Consider the following 22,273-nt stretch of genomic DNA (forward strand, 5'->3'; position numbering starts at 1 on the left):
TTTGAGACAATTTACTATGCTCTATTTGGCTTTCTCCTTATGTGCAGTACAGTCAAAACATCCATACTTTAGACTTCTCAGTCCAAATTACATTGTTCAGAAATCTTGTGTTTCTGAACAATTATGCTGCCATAATTGTTTGTCAAAGGCGGTGTTTCTCAACCTTTTTTGGGCCAGTGCCCTCCTATCCATTATCCACCGAATATTATTTTATGATTAATATTACTATCATTATTATTGCCGTCTTGATTTTTATTTTCTGTATGTGTCATTAAAAATCCTTAAAAGAGAAACACATTAATGAATTATTAGTTTCCAAAGAACAAAAAAGCCATGTGAACAGAAATCATTTTTAAAGGTGTCTAAGAAAAATGCAATGGGTATTCAACTTATAATTGATGGGCTCATCAGCAGCCAATCAGAGTAGAACATTTTTTTGTTTTGTGCCATTTTCTGATGTTAGTTGTTAACTATTGTAAAATGACCAGATAAAAGATGTACAACAATGGCATTTTAAACTTTGAACTATTTAAAAAAAGACTGAGCTCTACAACATTAAAACATGGATAGAACTGTAACTATATCAATCATAACTCGTCTTTTCTTAGGCGTTTCTGTCAGTTTCTGGTGGTGCAGCTCTGTGCTGCCTTCAGGAGAATGGGACATATCAACCATAAAATTTCACCTACTGTGCAAGCCAGTGCTTTAAGAACAAAAGTTCCAGGTCCTTTTAATACCATAGAAATATGAGACAGAAACATGGATTATATCTTTATATAGACCTGTCTATTGATTTATAGATTAATATTTTACTTGATAGAAATTACAAAGAACAAATCTGGTTCTTAATCCAATCCTAATGAGTCAAACTGAAAGTGTCATGGAGTCACATAACAGGCTGATGACATTAACACTGACATGAAAAGCAATATTGAAGAAATAAATACATAAAATACAATCTAATTAAAAACATAACTAAGTAATAAGTAGTACTATATGTGTTCTCATCAAACCCATGGCATTTCAACAATATTATCTTACTTCTTATCTGAAAATAATGTCTGTTCGAATATTTTAGGACATAAAATATTTGAAAACCAGACACCTATAACCTGACAAGTGAATCACAGCGGGGCCGTTAGCCAATGTAACGCCTAACTGATGCGGTGAAGCTACCAGTATCAGGAGGGCGGAGCTGCACCAAGAAGCTAACAGAAACACTGAAGAGAAGAAGAGCTACCATTGATACAGTTGCAGCATGATTTAATGTTGCACACCTCAGTTTTTAGCAAGTAGCTCAAAGTCTAAACTGGTATTGTTGTGCATATGAGGGGCAAAGATTACCTTTGAGCAAACGCCCCCCAACGGAATCGCAGCGCACCCTTTAGTAAATATTTCTGCCAGTGCCCCCTGCCGACCTCTGAATGCCCCATTGAGAAACGCTAGTCTAAGGGAAAAAGGTTCTCTGAGATACCTTTCCAAACACGCCATTCTTGCTGAATTATACTCTATGTGAATTGTCATGGAGTTTAAGACTGAACATGCCAACTGAGGCGTGTGGAATCTAAGACAGAAGACGTATCTTTTTGTATGTTTTTTACACTTGCAGAATTCATATAGTCATTGAGGCTGGTAGATACCAGAACATTTTTTTAATCAAATCTTGATCTGAAAAACATGAATAAAGGGTGCAACTTCTTTCTAATATGACAAAACAATCATGGTAAAAATCTCAGGAACTTAAAATATAAGCCTATCCCATTAAACCATTACATTTCTTCATAAAGATAGCATAAAAATTGTTTTGTACTTATTAGGTTTTAAAATAATGTTGAATAAATTGTTATACCAAAACCACAAGATATTTTACACTATATCACTGAAGAAATGTGTAAAAGAAACTTATTATGTCCTTAAAGCGTCTACAATTATAAGAATGAGCAACCTTCAAATTTGTTGCCAAACTATTTGGCTCAATTGTTCTACAGTGTGATGTACAACAGACAACATTTAGCAGCAAATTTAACATGTTATCAGGTCAAAAAAAACAGAGGTACATATTCACGTCAGGTTTTGATAAAATTATAGACAGAAAAATAACAGTTTCCTCAAGTTACCAGAACACTTTTTACTTTTACAAAGGACAGACCAGAATAAATTAGTTTTCATTTTCATCCGAAGAATCAACACGTCAGGAACAAGATCCTATAGAAAAATTACACCAAAGGAAAGATTCTTGAAATAATGATTTGTTGTATGTAAAATGATGTTTTAAACCTTAGTTCTGAGATAAATTCTTTGAAAATTACTGTGCAGGTGTGGTCAGTTATTTCAATGAGTCCAGCATCAAGAACTGTTAACTGAATTCTCCTTTGACAGCATCACATTTTCCATTGGTCCTTAAAAAATTAAAAAAGGGAGTCTGATGTAAATGTGTTCTTTGTACATATGCTTTCAATTGAGAGAGTTGATGGAATGGGCTGTTCATGCAGATAAAAAATCTCAAGATAATGAAGTTTTCTACAGTTAAATATACCATCTGTCAAATACTTACTTTGCGCAACTGAATGCCTCAAAATAAATTATCTTGCAATGACCTAGTCAACACCCAAACCTGAGAAGAGTGCTTTGTGAAATTTTAAAGACTTGTGTATAAATTAAGACATAGAAATATAAGATAAAACAGAGATCTTTATACACATTACAATTTGGTTCATTTAATAAATATTGGCAAGGTGTAATATATCAGGCTTTGCCAAATGCGTAGAGTCTTGAAGTTAAAAGAACTTGGCCTTAGTTTTCGACAGAATAGAGAAGCTAAAATGCCCTCCAGGTAAATCTGACTGAATATGGAGAAGAATGCATGAGATTACATACCTGTAAAGTGCTTGTAGATCCCAAGACCTCCTTGCTGCCAGCAATGGTGTCTTTTCTCTCTGTAGGTTTAACACATTCTTCTGAAGCACAAACAGAACAGATACAATTAGATAGATAAGAAGTTTGTGTAATTCATATTGAATCTGATAAAACAGGAAATAACATAATGTTTATTGTTTTCTCAAAGGAAGAGTAAAGTATAACATTTACACAGCCGTCCACATTGACTAAGATATCAGTTAGGCTTGGGAAACAGACAAACCTTTAATAAGAGACAAAGAGAAAGGAGGGATATGGTCATCTCTCTCTCGCTCTAAAATGTGATTCACAAAGGCAGAACAGTCAGCTGAAGCTAACGGGATCTCTCTGTCACTGAGTTCCTGCTCCAGGCTGGTGTGGAAGAGGCTGAGGAGGAGCTCATTGGGGGGACTGGAGGTGCTATGAATAAGATCTTCATTCGCTACACCTGAGCAGAAAAATTTCAAAGAAAACAGTTGGTGATGTATGTAACAGGTCTCTCTTGTAAATTAATGAGTCTCAAGAAATTTTCCTGTATAAATGAAGGAGTAATAATAATAATAAAAAAACTAATTTTGTGGAATGCATGTATTCACAGGAATTTATATTAATGTCAATTGTAAGTACAGAGGAGAGAAAGATAAATAGATACAGTACCTGTATTGAATGTGAGGAAAAAGAGTTCAACCTGCTGACAACTTGGAAGAAGTTGGATAAGATCAAACTGGAAGGGAACCATTTGGATGCTGTCCTCAGATAATGTTACATCTCCTGTAAAGAACAGCACATTCATTGATCAATGCACAAAAAAAAAAACTCACTCAGCACAACTAGGTTTAAATGGTAAATGGACTAAACTTATACAGCGCTTGTCCAGTCATTTTGACCACTCAAAGTGCTTTACACTAGAGTCACATTCACACACTGATATGCAGATCGGGAGGCACTTTGGGGTTGGGTGCCCAGGAGCATATTGATGTGTGGCAGGAGGAAACTGGAATTGAACCTACAACCTTCTGATTACAAGACGACGACTCTACCCACAGAGCCACAGTCACCCCAATAATAAGTGCTTAACGGCACCTACTCTGAAAACAATATAAGTTCATGGAAACAGATACATTTTTAGTATGAAATTGTGAAAGTGGTGGTAAAATGCCGGCTAAGGGGCAAACATCTCTATGGTGCGTTAAGTACAGTTAGTCTCATTTTAAGGTGCTCCTTTGTTACCTTGGACTACTTTGTGTGCAGTGGGGAGAGAGCAGGTCTGGTCCTTATTTTGACACAGCTGATTTAAATACTCAAATGTCATCATGGTGGACATGCATGCCAAATCCCTTGGGAAAATCTAGAGAAAAAAAAATTTTTTTTTGAACAAAGCATTCTGGCATCTTACATGCTGACAATTAAAAAAACAACAACCAACTATATGAACACAAAGATTTAGTCAGTCTATTCAAATGCTGTTGCATAGGTAATACGCACAGCTTGTGGAATGTCTTGGTATATGAGGCCCTGGAAATGTCGATGCTGGTCCATGCAGTTCATCACCGAGCCACTCTGTGGTTCTACCCAACATTCTGTCACCAGGTTAAGCTCTGAGTCCATGTCCACAGCTTCCACCTCTGTGTCATTGTCATCATCTGTAGAAAAGCTGGAGTGCCAGGAAGATTGCAATAAGTGGGAAAACAACTCATATGTTTTACAATGAAAGGCTGCTCTGATGACATGGAGCCAATATCAAAGTCACACTGCTGGTCCACCCTAACCAAAACACAACCGAAAAGGATGCTGTCGAACATCAGTGGCTGTCATACCTGTCCTTGCTAAAGGTTGAGTGAGGTGGAAACAGAATGTACTGAACAATACAAGAGTGACTCTCCTGCTCTCTGTTGCCTGACATGATCTGATGACAAAGATGAGAACAAAAAGAACAGGCATCAGGTTACAAATCACACATGAATATCATAGATATTACAAACTAATCATGACTTGGCTTTCAGCTCTTGTTTTTTACCTTCATTGGCAGCTCAATCACCATGTTTATGATGCCCTCCCCACTAGAGGCAAAGTGAAAACCTTCCGATAGGCGAATCCTACAAGTATGTTAAAAAAGATTTTCGTATCACCCTTTAAGGTCACCAGGGAACCACCAGTAAAGTGAGAGATGATGTGCAGAATTTTATTTAGGTTTAGCTTGTTTGGTTTTAAACTTATAGGCATATTTTCCAAATATTTAATTAAATATGTAGTTACTCTATTATGTATATAAAATAATGTGACCACTGCATTTACTCCTTTAATTCGCAGTGTTTTGGCCTGTAATGCCAGTGGATTGAGAGTGGACCTTTATTCTTTGCTAGCTGACGAATGTCCCTCTGTTATCAAACTGCATTCTAAGCTAATGCCCTCAAACATGAATATTTTCTAATAAGTTTGGTGTTTGTAATTTACTTTATAAAAGTAACTAAAATGTCAAAATTTCCTAAGACTGAAAACTTACTCAGAGAGCATTGACAGGATGTGAGCGACAGCCTGCATGGTCACAGCAGGTCCGTGGCTGCTCTGTACTCCCCACACCCACCGCCGGTGTAAGAAATAACGTGATAGCGAGGCCAGAGTTGATGAGGCTGTTCGGTTGGCTGCCATGCTGAGGGGCACAGTGCTGTTGAAGGGCACTGGGAAATTCTCCATGCTGAAAATAAAGGGAGTCCTGAAGTCCTGTGGCAGTTTCTCATACCTGTAAAGAAGTTCATTTTATGGTAAAATCAGATTCTCTGATGAAAAACAGTACGTCTTAAATGAGCCGTACTAACCTTATCAGCAACTTCTCAAGAGGCTTACTGAGGACCACTACACAGGGTCTATCTGACAGAGCAGGCTTGACCACAGGAACCAGGGGAGATTTAGATGGAGACACCTGGCCCACTGTCTTCCTCTTGGCCTTTGGTGTTGCTTCTTTGTTCTGAACACGGTGAGGGAAGCGAAGCTTCAGGATTTGCTCACGCAGCTCATCCACAATCTGATTAGAAAAAAAAAAAGAGCTGTGAGTAATGAGCTATTAGATCATTGTGACAGTTGAGTCTGTACAGCATAGATTGATCTAACTCAGTGTTCTGATTAATATTATTGTGTTTTGACATGTAACAATTGTTGAGAACACATATAGTACTAACTAGTTTTGTCCAGTTAGAGATTAAATAAAGACAGGTGAGATTACGACAAAGAGTAAACTTTTTGTGTTTGGAGTCAAGTCCTACACAAAACAACCAACATAATGCAACCAAATCACCTGGGACATAGGATTTGTTAGAGGAAATATGCTGTGGAAATCCATGATGTATATTACCAAATCCATGTTTATTGGGACAAAAGCTGCTAATTAAAAACTTTAGGTTTACTTGGTGCAAATAAAAACCCACTGGAAAAAAAATCAATATAAAAGGTGTAAAACAGATAGGCAAATAAACACATACTGTGAGAACATGTGTAAAAATGGTCCCAAATAACAAAGATGGACAAAAACAAAGTAATGACAAAACAGGGTTTAAAAAGGTGACATGTCAATCCCCATCCATTTTTATTTCTACCTTGCCAGTCAAAAACTAAGTCATTTTAACATTGAAAATCAGCAAAATTATATTATTTGATGAAGTGATCTTGATCTGTAGTTCTCCAGGCTTTCAGAAGATATTTAACACTTTTGCTTAGACTTTGGCTGCTTTCACTTATTTATAGTACTGTAGGTGCTTGTTCCCACCCATGAAGTGCAGTGGATACTTTAAAAGTAGCAAGATGGAAAACCCCAGAAAAAAATAAAATAAAATACAGCCTCCAACCTGAAAGAAGGCTAAAGAGTTACAGTAACTCTATTCCCAGGTCATCACTTTAAAACAGAAGGCTTGACGTGGTGTTGCATAGAGCTGGGCTTAAACTGGATTCAGAAATGATTCACAGTGCTTCACTTTTTCCACCTTTTGCTATGTTACAGCTTTATTCCAAATTGTATTAACTTAATCTCTTTCCTTAAAATTCTACACACATATACTCATTTGCCATGCAGCTCACCAGTTTACCAGAGAAACCTGTAGGACTCTCGGACCAAGAGAAACTAGATTCTCTGGTCTGATGAGACAAAGATTGAACTTTTTGGTGTGAATGTCAGACATCATGTTTGGAGGAAACCAGGCACGGTTCATAACCAGGTTAATAGGGAAGAATTGTGGTGGCGGTATCATGTTATGGCAATATCTTGCAACATTATGAACTGGCAGACAAGATAGAGGGAAAGATGAATGCACCAATATACAGAAACATCCAGGATGAAAACCTGCTCCAGAACATCCATTCATCTATCCTTTATCATACACCCTGGTCACTATTGGGCTTGGAAGAGATGCTGGTGTCTATCTCCAGCAGTCAATGGGTGAGAGGCGAGGTACACCTTGGACAGGAACCTCTCTGGAGAGGTCTGAAAATAGATGCAGAGATGTCTCCCAATCACCCTTCAGGAGATGGAGAGGAACTGCAAAGAATAATGGACCAAACTGCCTAAATAAAGAAGAGCTAAGCTTATGGCATCGTAATCAATCCTGTGGAGGTAGAAAGGCCTCAAAAGAGGGCATCAGACACCTGCAGAGGATATGAATCCTTATCTGCAATGCTCTAGAGGTTAGGACAGGACGGCAGGGTCAGTTTTTTATTATCTAGAAATAGGTGGCATTTCCAGTTCCAAATGCCATGGTCTGCATTTGGAACTGGAAATGAAGACAAGGGCTGGGAGGGACACAAACAAACAGGATAAAAATGATTTTACTTTTGCATACAAAAAGATAAACATTCCATGAGGTTTTTCACTGCACAATATACTGCTTTAAATAAATGAAAAACATGAAAAATAGTAAATACAAACGCAACAAAATCATAAGAAATTATCCTATGTTCACCATGTTCCATCTTGCTTCAAAAATGTAGCAACTTTAAAACAGCAGTAATAAAGTCCATCCATCCATCCATCCATTGTCTTACACACTTATCCCTAGTGGTGACGTGAGGGGTGCTGGTGCCCATCTCCAGCGGTCAGTGGGAGATAGGCGTGTTCACCCTGGACAGGTTGCCAGTTCATCGCAGGGCAACACAGAGACAGACAGGATAAACAATCATGCACACACACAACTAGGGAGAATTTAGAGAGGCCAACCCAACAGTCGTGTTTTTAGACTGTGGGAGGAAACTGAAATACCCTGACAGAAACTCCATACAGAAAGACCCTGGGCCTTTTTGCTGCAAGGCAACAGTGCTACCGACGGTGACACTAAGCAACTCCAGTGACATAGTTACAAACTACTAACCTAAAATAATTATTTAAAAGCTCTGCAGACTCTGAGAATTATTCAGTTCTAGCAGAACTGACAGTTTGTCAGCTGCTCTACCAGCAAAACCAAGACATTGGATTTGTTTTATACAAATACCAAGGATTCATATGTCTTCAAATCAAGACCTCCTCTGGGGAAATCAGATCACAATCTTGTTATTCTCTACTCTGAATTATAAACCTATTGTCCAGAGGTTTTTGCCTGTTAGGAAAATATCTAAGAAAGTCATCACAGGAAGTCAAAGAAGCTCTACAGGACTGTTTGAAGCCTTGAAGCCCTGTGGAGGGCCTGTTTTGAGGTCCAGTCATAACATGTAAGCAGTGATGTCAGTAAGACGTTACTGACGGACCACTTTTTTCAGAAACAAGTAATCTAACGCGTTGCTATTTCAAATCCAGTAGTCAGACTACAGTTACTTATCGAAATCACTTTGCGTTACTATTATCTTTTGTAATTTAGCGACCACCGTTACTATGCGACAGTATCAACAGCAACAGAAACGTAGACCATGGAGGGAGATTCACATTTTGTTGCTGGAAAAACAGGAACTATTTTGAGTTTCGCTCGCCAAGTCTGATTATTATAAGCAGCTTTGGGCTTGTTTTTTTCTAAAGTCGCTTGCAGATTTAATGAGTTGCAAGTTGCGAATTTGGGCTTGCAAATAAGCAGACATAAACACTAGAATTTGTCTGACATCCAGTTGGTTTTAGTCCATCATTTCCCGGATGATCCGTCCTGCTGCATCTTTGTTAATTTCAATTTACTTGTGAATGACGTCGAGCTTGGCGTTGCGCTCCAGAAAACTGCAAACATCAAGACTAATTTGAACAGCGCAATAAATGTGAAAACAGCCACGAATGAACGTGTTCGTAAAGTTGCGCAACTAAACGGCATTAAAATTATTAATATTAAGTTAAGTTTCACAAATCTGTGCAGCCATCTGAGCTGTGGAGCCGCAGGAGGAGCACTGGGCGCTGCGCTGTGACAGCACATACAGGGCCGTAACGCACAACCTGGACGCTGGGGCAGGGAGGGTTGTGGGGGTCTAAAATCCTATTTATAGTTTTCCAGACAATAGCAATGCACAAATTGCTAAAGGTATTTTCGTACTGTTGTAATTATTAAACAATCTCCACTTCTTATAAGTGGAAATACATTATTGATGTTACCATTATAAAATAACTTACAATTAAGTTTTGGCAAAGATCAATGTAACTTTTACAGGTGGTGAAGCGTTGTTGTCAGCAGCTGCTGAAAGTAACTAAAAAGTTACTTTTAATGTAATGTAGTCACTTTCCAAATCAAGTAATCAGTAATCTAAGTTAATCTTTCAAGGAGTAATCAGTAATCTGATGAAAGTTACTTTTTCAAAGTAACTATGCCATTACTGAGTGTAAGCTTGTTTGCATCTTACTCAAGCAAACAAGCTTGTATAATCTCTTCTACCATCATCTGTTGGGGCAGCAGCATCAGAGTCAGGGATCTAAAAAGGCTCAACAACCTGACAACGAAGGCTGGTTCTGTTCTGGGGACTACTGTGACACTTCTGAAGATGATGGCACAAAGAAAGATTTCACATAAAATCAAGATAATTATGGACAACCCTGACTAACCTCTTCCTGAGATCAGCCATCACCATCTACAATAACTCTGGAGAATTTTGAATTAATGTGAGTTACAACAACATTTAATTTCCTTTTGAGATCAATAAATATTTTTTCATTGAACTGAGTTGAATAAACTTCTTGTAATGAATCTCCCTCAGAAAAAAACAACCTATAATTATGTGGATCAGTTGTCTGACCATTTAGTTGAATTGGAAGAGTTCTATCAAGTGAATAGAATATGTGAAAACAGCACAGAAATGCCTCCTATTTTAACAACACTTTAAAGAATGAGTCTTTGTTACATTTCAACTTCCCCAGTTTATTCATGGTACTTTGTTTTCCCATTTTAAAACTATTAGAAACCTGTTCTTTGTGAGTCATAAAGCTCCACCACCAAATAGGGAGAAATGCACAAAAAATACTTAACTACTGGTAGTTCCTGTTCAGCCAGAGGATAGGGACATCACAAAGCTTTTGTGTTGTAACAGGCCTGGATGTCGCATAACTTGTTTTTTTTAAAGCGATTATTCTCTGCTGTAGTTCCACCTTAATAATGCATACCATTTTTACTAGTTGTACTGGTAAAAAAGGCATGCTAAAATAATTGGCATAACTGTGAAATGCCAATAAATCTAATCATAACAGGTTCTCCTGCAACCCACAAGAAATTATGGGATGATTGTTTATTTTCAAAATGCTAAAGTACCTTGTTTCTAATGTTAGCTGGTGTCCCAATGGGAAAGCCCAGGCGCAGAACCATGCAGGGTGTCTTAGAGATCAGACGGACAAGATAAAAGGATGTGGGAATTTGATCCGATGAACTGTGGAGTCAAAGTAAAAAAAAAAAAAAAGCGTTTCAGTATTATGTTCTCCAAAAGAATGAAGAACGTGAATGTGGCGTATTTTTTAAGAGCACAGAAAGAGAAATGGTCGCAAACAGTGATAACCTTTTTTTTTTTTTACCTGTATATGAGTTTGACATATGAGTAACCTTCCACCAATACAAAGCTGCTGCAGTCCCTCAGCAAGGATGTGAGAGCAGAGTGTGAGATCCGACACTGGATGGTGCTATAGCGGCCATTGTTTCCAGCTGTGTGCAGGTGTTTGGGAACAGGCCTGGAGGGACATCATTAACCCACAATCTGACTGATCAGGTTAAGTACAGATAACCATTGCAAAATTATACCAAAGACAAAAAAGGTAAGAACAAATTTCAAAGTATTACCTATAAAATGTTCCACTAGAGAGTTCCAATAGGTGTGCACATGGAAGAGAATTAGTTTCTCTTTGTTTCTAATCATACTAAACATTAAAACTTTTCTGAGCATATGTAATTTTTTTTCTTAGGTAAATCTCGACAGTACAGAAAAATCACAGTTTGGTATGTTTTCAAGAGATTAAAATAAAAAGTGGTCACTGCAATCGATTTTTTTAACTGAACACCGCTCAACTGAAGCAACAACAAAACCTCTTAACAGTTATTGTTATTTAGGAAAATTACAGATACTTGATATTTGAGGGGAATTTTTTTAAAATCATTATGCAATGTTTCAGTCAAATGCAACACAATTTGTACTTTGACAGATGTTTCTGCCATCCCAGCTCAATTCAATTTATTTACATAGCACAAAAGGAAAATGAGAATACTGACTGCATATTATAAACGGCATCACATGAAAGATGGGTGTAAGTGGTTTGATAATTTAGGACTCCAACATGAGAAACCCCAAAGAATAAATTGTTTCCTGACCTGAGCCCACACCCTGAGCAAGTCTTAGATCACTGGTTTATCTACAATTAGATGAAGAAAGTAACTCAGTGAAAAGCCCAAGGGAATCTCCAAGTCTGACGGCCCTTTGCTGTATGTCTTTCTCTTCTCTCTCTTCCTTATTTACTGTCCATTTACTGTTACATAAAAGCCACAGCAGCCTTAAAAACATCTTTAAAAAAACACTAAGAACAAGAACAACTCTAGTTAACATGTCGAGCAACTACAAATAAACGTCTTCCCTCTTCAAACGTCTTTTAATTTCCAGAATATGTCAAGAAGGTATCAAATAATTCCACTTGTATTTAACTGAATATCTCCTCTTTGAACCATTTTAAGCTCTATTGGCCATGCTATAGTGCATAACTGCTCAATTGAAAATTACTAATGACTTCCATAAGGAAGTGAACTGCCATGACTTCCTCATGGCAGTTGATTCCAGTTTACTCAAACTTTCCATCTTCCTTGAGCTGAGAGCAACTGTTGATAAAGCTCCCTACACCATCCTTCTCAAAGGTCATCTTCCTTTGTTATAAAACATACTGCTCTTGACTGATTGCCCTCGCATCTCTCTGGCTACTCTGTTCATTCAACCAAACTCCTTCAGGTCAGATGCCCTTCCTGTTACACCAGGTCTGTCTTATGGTTCCTCCTTTATATCATCTATCTTCACCCTATTGTCAATGTATCAGCAAGTTCGGTTTGCACTGATTTGTGTTGTATATCCAGCAGTGCTTTTAGTCACTCTGTTCCCTACCCCTGAAATTCCCTCACATGCTATATGTGAAACATATACTCCACCCACCCACAGTTACAGTAAATAAAAAGCATTATTACCATAATTATCATAATTATAGCCACATGAACCTTTATAAATCCAAATTATTTTAAATGATTTGAATATACAGATAAAAAGATGTGTTCCTCACAAGTCATGTTCAAGGATAATAGCAATCCGGTGCATGTGTAACCATCGTTGCCAAAAGTTTGTGTCCATAGAGAGTATGGGTTTCCAGTATGATGCAAACTGGGACTGAGATGGGTCTTTGGATCCACTGTGCTGCAAAGACAAAACCTGAAGGAGGAGGACATAATTTAGTTAAAACAGATTAACACAGAGAAGAGAGGCTGTTTTTGCTACTACATAACCAGATTGGTAATGTGAATTGGCTCTTAGCACTTTTCACCTGGGGGCCAGAACATAGGTCTGGCAACCTTTGATCAATGTTATACAAAAACAACAGATTGAAAAAAAAACTCTAGAATTCAGCCATATACACATGTGGACAAAATTGTTGGTACCCCTCTCTTTATGACCTCAAAGTTGCCAATGGTCACTGAAATTACTTGAAACTGGCAGAAGACATAGAAATCTACTGAGAATTAACCAGTAACTACAAAATTTCTGAAGAAAGGGGCCTGCACAGTGTGTGTGTTCGTTGAAGCCCAGCGTTCTGCTCTGATGCTGAAAATTAGCAACAATGCTAAGGTGAAGTAAAATGTAGTCAATAGCATGTGGAGTATTATCATTATGTTGACTAACATGGACTAACTCCATTCAGTATGAAAACATTAGTGTATAAGCTAAAATTAGCTAACGTTAAGGTTAGCTAGATGCTGTCTGTAGCATGTGTGGTATCAACAGCATGTCATTGACTTACTACATTCAGTATGCTAATCACTAATACATTTTTAAAATCAGCTAAAATTCTCATTTTAGCCAGAAGGGTAATGTTAGCCTTATATTAAAAACTAGCTATAAGCCTAACATTATCATGACATGCTAGTCATAATGAGTGACTAGCATGTTGATACTACTAGAAGAATGTAGATTATCACTAGGATGTTAACCAACATAAAATTACTCCAGTCAGTGTGCAAACATTTGTTTATAAGCTAAAATTAGCCAAAATGGTAAAGTTAGCTTAAGTGCTGCCAGTAGCACATGAGTCATCGCTAGTATGTTGAGTAACAGACCTGGAATTATTCACTGACAGTGTTCTGTGTTTCATCAAGACCTGCACTGAATGTCACAGTGAAAAAATTTATCTGGGTCCTCCCAAACAAAAAGGCATGGATGACTCAAAGTCCAGTGGCTGCTTAGAGCAAGGCAAGCTACTTTCAAGTGTGGGGACAAGGCCCTCTAAGGCTTGGCACGGAGCAACCTAAAGACAGTGTTGCTCTTCTTGTAAGAACTACAAAAAGAGTATTGAGTAGCACCTGGACAACAACAGCAGGCAGGTTTGGTTGGGAGTCCAGCACATATCATCAACTACAGGATCAGTCACAGAGCAGCCGAAGGTGACATCTCACTTGCAGAGAAGTTGAACCACTTCTTCGCTTGTTTTGAGTCAGAGCCTCCAGTGGCAGCTATTCCAAATGGAGTAGTGCAATTAAGGACCTCTATTTTCAAGGTGGTGGAATGTGAGGCGAGACACTCGCTACAGTCTGTCAACCCCAGAAAGGCAGCGGGACCTGATGGTGTTCCTGAACATCTGCAGAGGAACTGTGCAGAACAGCTGGCTGGGATCTTTACGAAGATCTTTAATTGGTCCCTGTCTCAGGTCAGAGTCCCATCCTGCCCGAAATCCTCCATCATTGTTCCCATTCCTAAAAAACAAAATCACCCATCACATGCCTGAACGACTACCAACCAGTGGCTCTGACCCCATTGGTGATGAAATGTTTTGAAAGACTTATTTAGAGTCACATCTTGGCATTCATTCCTTGCACCTTTGATACACACCTGTAGAACTAACAGGTCGACTGCATGCTGTCTTTTCCCACCTGGAGTACTGGAAGAGTTACGCATCCTCCTCATTGATTTCATCTCTGCATTCAATACCACCCTCCCTAACAAACTGGTGTGCAAACTGTCAGACCTGGGAATCCTCTCTTCCTCCATACCTCTTCACAGCTATCAGCACTGACTCCCCCCAGGGCTGTGTGCTGAGCCCTCTGCTGTTCATGCTGTACACACACGACTGTGTTTCAGTCCATCAAAGTACCACCCTTGTTAAATTTGCAGACGACAGCAGTGGGTCTCATCTCAGGTGAGGGATGAGTCTGCCTATAGGGAGATTCATCCACCATGCTGTGGAGTGATGGGACGCCCTCCTAGGGGGCGCGCCCCACAACTTGGGAACCTCTGCTGTAGTGTATGGTGTGTTACGGTAGATCCTCGTGGCCTCTCCGATCTAAATCAGGGGTTTTCCCCGACTGGGAGCTTAACGCTGAATGTGACAGGTAGCCAATCAGAAAGTCCGGATTCTCCTCCAGGCTGTCTGAGGGGAAATTATGGAGGGGAATCCCAAACAGCTGACACGGTGCAACCCAAAATCCAGCGGACATTGGAGATGATATGTGGAAACAACATTAATATTTATTCAACATTTCGTGCAAAGAATATAGAAATGACAAGAGGAGGAGTTGGAGCCAAATTGCTACCGCAGTTCATAAACCCGGTAACTTTTCAGCTGTTCTTCGTTAACGTGACATAAATAGGTTATAATGATTTTCATTCAGTCAGGACTTTACGCTGACTCTAGCCACATGCATCACAGGTAGATTCTAGTAAAGCATTGATTAATGCCTGATTTTAAAATTAGTTAACTGGACTTGTACCCATTATTTTGTGCATATGTGGCTGGACACCACACGGCACGACGAACCCGATCGAACCGTTATACTTAGGATTTCTGTCGGCTAATGTGTGGTCTCTCAAGTTTTGAAACTTGTGTGTGGCTAATGTGTGGTCTCTCGTGTAGTGTGTAGTGTGCGCTGGGCATTACATTAAGGAAATGAGGAAGGGAGGGTCAGTGCAGAGCACCGGAGTTGAGCCTTTTTTCATTCAGTGTCATCAACAGAAAGAAAAAAAGGCAGGAAGAGACGATAAAGCCGATAACTAAAATGTGGTCGATAGGTTTAATTTATTGTGCGATTAATTGATTTATCATTTATTGTGACAGGCCTAATCATGTGCCTATAAAAACGTTGGGGGGGGGGCACATAAAATGACATGGCGGGCCACATGTGGCCCGTGGGCCTTGAGTTTTACACATGTGTTTTAAGTATTTACTTACTGGAGGGTTTATTGTTTTTGCTGCAGAGGCACAGCTAACAGCTAGCCTCTCACTTCAGCGGCTCTCAGTGCTGATGCTGCTCTTCCCACACTTGTTCTAACAATGGCGGGGGTGGACCTACAAATTCATTCTTATTTTTTTCTTTGAAGAATGGCGGATTTACTTTGTTCTTTGTTTTTTTCATCTTTTCATATTGATATTGTTTAAATACAAAGGTTTCTTTTATGATATTTTTTTTTGGGGGGGGAGGGGGGGATTCTAGACTTTTCCAAGATTTGGCAGGCTGGGATCCCCCAAAAGTAGTTTGACAGTAATGAGGGAGGGGGAAGATATGTGGCACAGGCACAAGAACTAAGGCACAGGGTTGTGCTTTGCCCCTGTGCCACCACAGCACCCCACATTAGTATATTTTTAAAAAATGTTTCTGTTAAAACACATTTCAAAAGCAATGTCTGATTTCCATTGGTTAATTTGCTGTACATTGTTCTTTTTTATTCATTTTGTCGGTTTCATGTTATTTCATTGTGGTTTTTTCGGTCATCAACAGAGGTATCAACAACTTTGTCCATGTGTGTATAGCCACCTAATTATCATCTCAAAGCAGTTTTTTTTTATGGAAGGAATCCTTTAACAAGCCTTTTTTTTAAATCCAGTGAACCATAGGATTTTACAAAACACACATTTTATGTTCATAATCTCCTAAATTGGCATAAACAGGTTGGTCAGGTGGATTGCCATTAAAGACATTTGTTAGACCAATACAGTCTCAAACATACTGGTAAAATTTTCTCTGTGCTATTTCTTGGGGCCCACCTGAGAATACACTCCCTTAGCAACTTGTCATCAAATTCAGCAGAAATTTTAAGTGAATGTAACCATCAATGTAAACACATTTTGAAACATTAAAAACATGCAGGATGGAGTGTCCTGGGAAGTGTATTCCACCGTACCGGAGTTGTAGAGCCAGGAGGGATGTAGAATAAAGGGACTCCGTTTTTGGTGCTCTCTGGAATCCTGTAGTTCTCGGGGATTGAATTGAATGACTGGAGATGCACCAACATCTGATCAGTTTGGTTGATGCTGGGAAAGACACACATGTCAATGAAATAATTTCACCCATTTCAAAAATAACACCCGTGCAGTCTTAAACTGTGGTCCGCGGGCAGCCCCCAGTGGTCCACAAGGTACTGCATGTAAACAACCATTTATGTGCCATGAGCTCAATGTGCAACGCTATAGCTAGCTTACCAAAGGATTGTCTTAAAGAAAATGATGGAAAACTGGCTTAAAACCAGATTACTGAAAAGAAAAGCTGCAGATACCAGTGGAAAGAAAACTTCAGGAATATTATAAGATCAGAGGAAGCTAAGTCATAGCTGCTGAGAGTGTTGATGTGTCATTAGCGACTGGATTCCTTTGAACGGCTCTACGCGGTGAGCGGTAGGAATCGCTCCAGTTAGTCAGAACACCCAGCAAAGTTGTAAAACCAGCAAAGTTTTACTGTTCATTTGAATGCTCTGCTTTCAAGTCAACAGCAATTGTTACTTTTTGTTTAATCAAAAAATATTAAACTAAATAAAAATACAATAAATAAATACAAATGATAGAAATTGGTTAATTATTTTAATGGTGCAGAAAAACAGAAAATGGTTTCTGTTAAAAAGTCTATTTTTCTGTAATTGTGCTTCTAAATCACAAATAGCCCTAAATGTCATTAATGCACATAACACTTAGTAAAGAACAATTTCTTTCATTTCTGTGTGTTTGACATCATTGGAAAGCTTAGACTCCACACTATCAGAATCAGTGAATAACTCAAAATGCCCAAGTAGACGTGTTCATGGCTTTGTTGTGGCCAGTCACATTTACCAAACAGCACCACTCTTCTCATTAAGATGATCAAAGAAAACAACAATATGTGAGTTAAGAGATTAATATTTTCATTTCAGGTTGCATTATATATAAAGATGTGTTATCGTGGGGGCAATTTCAGGTTAGGTGGTCCGTGACTGTTTGTTAAATGGGTTAAGTGATCCTCAGCCTGAAAAAGTTTGAGAAACACTGCTATGTAACATCTGAGTAGAAACCTTGAGAAACACTACCTCTGAAGTGTGTTCCAGAAGCGCCGGATGACAGAAGTGCGGTATGGACTGGTGATGGGCTTCCGCTGTGTGCAGCTGATATCATGCAGGATGTCATAGCTGCCTTCCATTGTCACCTCCACCTTAGTACTTCTGTTGGACGAGTCCAAAGGCCAAGTGGCAGCTGCTAGGTACTCAATATGCATGTTATGTTTCCACAGCAAAGCCAACTTCACTTCCAGCTGGGTCCCTCCTACAGGAAACAACAGGATATACTCTGAACATGTTGGTCAGACCTCAAGTCTTTTAAATGTCACTACTGAAAAGAGACCTTTACCTTTGGTGAGGCTGATGTCTCTGATGGTGTAGCCTTCTCTCAGTCGCACTGAAACCACACTTATTAAATGTGCATGGACTTCTTTCTCCGTGTGCTTTTTCCTCCGCATGACCAGGGCTGGATTACCACTGGCTGACACTAGGTGCTCATTGAACAGTTTGTCCTGGGAAACTACAATATCAACAATTTTGTAGGATTACTTATCATCGGTATTAAGAAATCCTACAAACTAGTGTCAGTGCAGGATGACATGCATCATCAGCTCATTTGCACACCAAAAAAAATTTTTTTTCACTCTTTTATTTACATTTTATTTTTTCATTTTTTTACTTAATTCTAATCGTATAAATAGTGTGGTTTAAAAAGAACTACCAATAAAAACAGTTCGATAGCATTTCATTTGACTTCTTTTTCTGAAAAAAGTTACACAAGTAAACTTTCTCAAAATATTATCTGCACTTCTGTTTTGCATTGTGAACTGCAAAACAGTTCACAATGCAACTGTGAGCTGTTTGTGTTCAAACATTTAGTTTGAACACAAACTAATTGTTCTTAATTTAGTCTTAAACAAATCTTAATCATTTTAGAGCTAATTTGGTCTCATTTAAAAAATTGTCAAAGCAAATCTTGAACCTTAAACATACCTGCTCACCGTCACTGGCACCCACAAAGTTTAAGTTCAGAATATTAACTGAAGCAAATTCATCAAGTGAAACAACTTTGCAGTGCAGATAGTTATAATTTGCTGTTTTCATAGAAAACAGCAAATTATAAAAACCACTTAAAAAGATAAACATTATGAGTAAAACAGAAAAACATCATGTTTACCATGTCAATGGCATTGGCACCCTTTGCTGTAAATCAGTATGGAAACCCAATTTGGCTCACCTGATGCAAATCACAAATAAGGATCACTTGCGATGAACTGCCTCCACACATGACATGAATTAACCAATGAATGTTCATGTTGGTGCTTTAAAAGTCATCTGTTAGTCCATCTTCATATGTGACAATGGCAAAGAAAAAGGAGCTGTCTGAAGACACCACAAATACTATTATTTGCAAGCACAAGACCTCCAAAGAGTATAAAGCCATCTCCAAAGACTTTGGTGTCCCTGTTTCAACAGTGCATAATGTTAAGAAGTTTTCCAGGCATGGAATGGTCAAGAACCTCCCTGGATGTGGGGGGAAGAGAAGAATTGATGACAGAAGTCTTCAACAGTTGGTGCGAATGGTGGAAAAAACACCACGTCAAACATCTAAAGACCTGAAGACCAACCTGGAGCAGTCTGGTGTGATTGTTTAACAAGTACCACACGCCGCACACTAAACAAAGTGTGGATTTGTTTAGTGGGGCTTTATAGGCGGAGGCCAATGAAGACCCCATTGCTGAAGAAAAGACATAAAAAAGAACGCTTGACCTTCGCAAAAGAGAACCTGGACAAACCTCAAGCCTTCTGGGACAATGTTTTATGGACAGATGAAACTAAAGTGGAGCTTTTCAGTAATTCACACAAACAGTATGTTTACAGACGGCACAATGAAGTCTTTAAAGAAAAAAAAAAAACACTATGCCAACAGTCAAGCATAGTGAAGGATCCATAATACTGTGGGGCTGCTTTGCGGCATCTGGTACTGGAGGCCTTGACCGTATCACAGGCATCATGAAATCAGAAGATCATCATGCAATTCTAGAGCGAAATGTCTTGCCCAATATAAGGAAACTTGGTTTGAGGTGAAGATCCTGGGTCCTCCAGCAAGATAACGACCCAAAGCACACCTCCAAAAGCACATAGGCATGGTTGAAAGGGAAAAAATTGACTGTTTTAAAATGGCCAGCAATGAGTCCTGATCTCAATCCAATTGAAAATCTTTGGGTGGAGCTGAAATCTGCCATTGGAGAAAGGAATCCTGCAAATGTTCAACAGATTGAGCATATTGTAAAAGAAGTGTGGGAGAAAGTACCACCTGAGAAGTGGAAGAAGCTTATATGTATATAAGAAACGTTTGGAGGCTTTTCATTGCTGCCAAAGGCTGTGCAACTAAATATTAAGGAGAAGTGTCAATATTAGTCCACATTCTGGTTTTCTGTTTTGTCCTTTGGAATTAAAATATCTATGTTGAAATGGCAATTGTCTTTGATTACTTTGGACGTCCAACTGAAAGATCCCGCTGATAAACATTTTGAACATTTCCATTTATTTCTGAAGATATTCACTCAGTTATGCAAAACATGAAGAGGTGCCAATAATGATGACAAAGGCTGTACATATTCATAGTGAACGGTGATATTACTGCTTATCATTCGGAGTTATTTCGCGTTTTATTCTTAAATATTTTGGTGTTGCTGTGTGAGTAATCCACAACATATTTTCATGCAACCCAATCTGATTTGAAAACTATTTCGGAATCATCTATACAGTAAATTCTTCTTAAATAAACCTGGTTTTCAGAATTCACTGTTCATACTGAACTGGGATATCATTACATTGTTTTATAAGTTACTGGTTCTATTCTTATTTGTATGTTTTTACTCTAACTTTCTGGTCATTTATTTTCATCATTATTTTATCTTTTACTGAAAAATTGAACTGTTTTGCTAATAAAGTCATATTGGAGCAAAGTGCTTATTATTATGTATTTGTGTAGTGCCTTGCTGCTCAAAAACACCTGTGATGTATTTTCCCTTATCTATTATCTTTTTAATACTTTAGCCTCATCAGGCAGGTATTGATGGATAGTAACAAAAGATAAGAACTTTTTGGGTATTATTTTATGAAAATCACTTGGTAATTGGATCTGAATTAATAGGTTACCGTATTTTCCGCACTATAAGGCGCACCTAAAAACCTTCAATTTCCTCAAAAGCCGACAGTGCGCCTTATAATCCGGTGCCCCTTATATATGGACCAATATTGAGCCACAACAGGTCCAGCAACTACGGTAAACAGCTGACTTCATTTTCGCCCGTAGAAGAAGAAGCACGCAGTGCATGCTGGGATAGTTGTCAGAACACTGGTTTGTTAATAAAGTTTGACTGACCTATCTACCTACTGACCGTCTAGAATCAGGTCGTCTGCAGGTCACTTAGCACCATGTTCTGTGCGCGAACGGAGAAGGGTGACCATCGTCCTGCCACACCCCGACCCAGTTGCAGAAGGCTCTCCTCACTGATCAGAGTCGGACTGTTTTGTTGACATTCACTTTAGTGCAGCTCCATCTAGTGGATGCATAACGCAACTCCAGCCTCTACGGTAGTGTCTATTCTATGCGCCTTATAATGTGGTGCGCCTTATATATGAAAAAAGTTTTAAAATAGGCCATTCATTGAAGGTTCGCTTTATAATCCGGTGCGCCTTATAGTGCAGAAAATACGGTAATTTATAGGTGTCATCAGATATTATGTAGTTACACATAGCCTGCCCTATTGTTGAACTTCCTAAGGTTCTTCGAAAACCTCTGTCCAGTTTGCCCAGCTTAACAATTGCATCTCCAGCCCAGTGTGCAAATTAACACCGATTTACTTATAGTCCTCTACTTCTGGAAATATAGTTTCCAGAAGTTGGTTAAATATAATTCCAAATAATCTCCTTCATCCGGTTCAAGGTATTGAACTTATAGTTAGATTGGCTTCGGATATCCTAAGGTCCACATGACAAATCTAACCGATTAGAGCTCCAAAGACTGTGACCAGTACCCCACTCTTGAAAGCTAAGGAGGAAATGATAATCCCATTTTCTGAAGCAGACTGATCGAACTGCATTTTCTAGCATTATTGGTGCTGGAAGCTATCTTGCTGACATTACAACTCCTTTATAAGCTTGAGAGAAAAGTGATTAGCTGTCTGTGGAAAAATCTTCCTGATATCAAACATCTATTTTGACTGTAAGGTTAATCTAATTCTCATAAGTTAGAAAAAAGTTGCTGTGTACTCATTCTGGTATATGTGTATAACGTTTGCTCTCCAGTTGAATTTACTTCTTTATGAGTGACTGACTTGTTTGGCTAATAATTGGAGATTATCTGGAATGGTGTCCCAATTGTTTTTATTTTTTTTGCCAAAAGAAACTTCCACTCTGTTAATAATCTTATTAATAATGAATTACATAAGCCAAACAATAATGCAAT

At 38.6% G+C, this 22,273-nt stretch overlaps 1 protein-coding gene across 5 annotated transcripts in view; it reads right to left on the reverse strand.

Moving 5' to 3' along the window:
* szt2 (SZT2 subunit of KICSTOR complex) overlaps positions 1-22,273 on the reverse strand; it is a 170,437-nt gene that overhangs the window by 111,345 nt on the left and 36,819 nt on the right. For all 5 annotated transcript variants that reach the window (XM_088005191.1, XM_088005192.1, XM_088005193.1 and 2 more), the window contains exons 9-23: positions 18,146-18,316; positions 17,830-18,061; positions 16,678-16,807; positions 12,575-12,720; positions 10,841-10,993; positions 10,584-10,698; positions 5,712-5,917; positions 5,399-5,635; positions 4,913-4,991; positions 4,713-4,801; positions 4,381-4,549; positions 4,126-4,243; positions 3,553-3,666; positions 3,140-3,343; positions 2,878-2,957 (exon numbers count right to left, since the gene is read on the reverse strand). In XM_088005191.1, the coding sequence (XP_087861317.1) occupies positions 2,878-2,957; positions 3,140-3,343; positions 3,553-3,666; positions 4,126-4,243; positions 4,381-4,549; positions 4,713-4,801; positions 4,913-4,991; positions 5,399-5,635; positions 5,712-5,917; positions 10,584-10,698; positions 10,841-10,993; positions 12,575-12,720; positions 16,678-16,807; positions 17,830-18,061; positions 18,146-18,316 (2,243 nt within the window). The remainder of the gene's footprint in view (positions 1-2,877; positions 2,958-3,139; positions 3,344-3,552; positions 3,667-4,125; positions 4,244-4,380; positions 4,550-4,712; positions 4,802-4,912; positions 4,992-5,398; positions 5,636-5,711; positions 5,918-10,583; positions 10,699-10,840; positions 10,994-12,574; positions 12,721-16,677; positions 16,808-17,829; positions 18,062-18,145; positions 18,317-22,273) is intronic.

Source organism: Poecilia mexicana, unplaced genomic scaffold (assembly GCF_051168715.1).
Source record: "Poecilia mexicana isolate PSO_F unplaced genomic scaffold, ASM5116871v1 scaffold_4, whole genome shotgun sequence".
NCBI classification, from domain to species: Eukaryota; Metazoa; Chordata; class Actinopteri; order Cyprinodontiformes; family Poeciliidae; genus Poecilia; species Poecilia mexicana.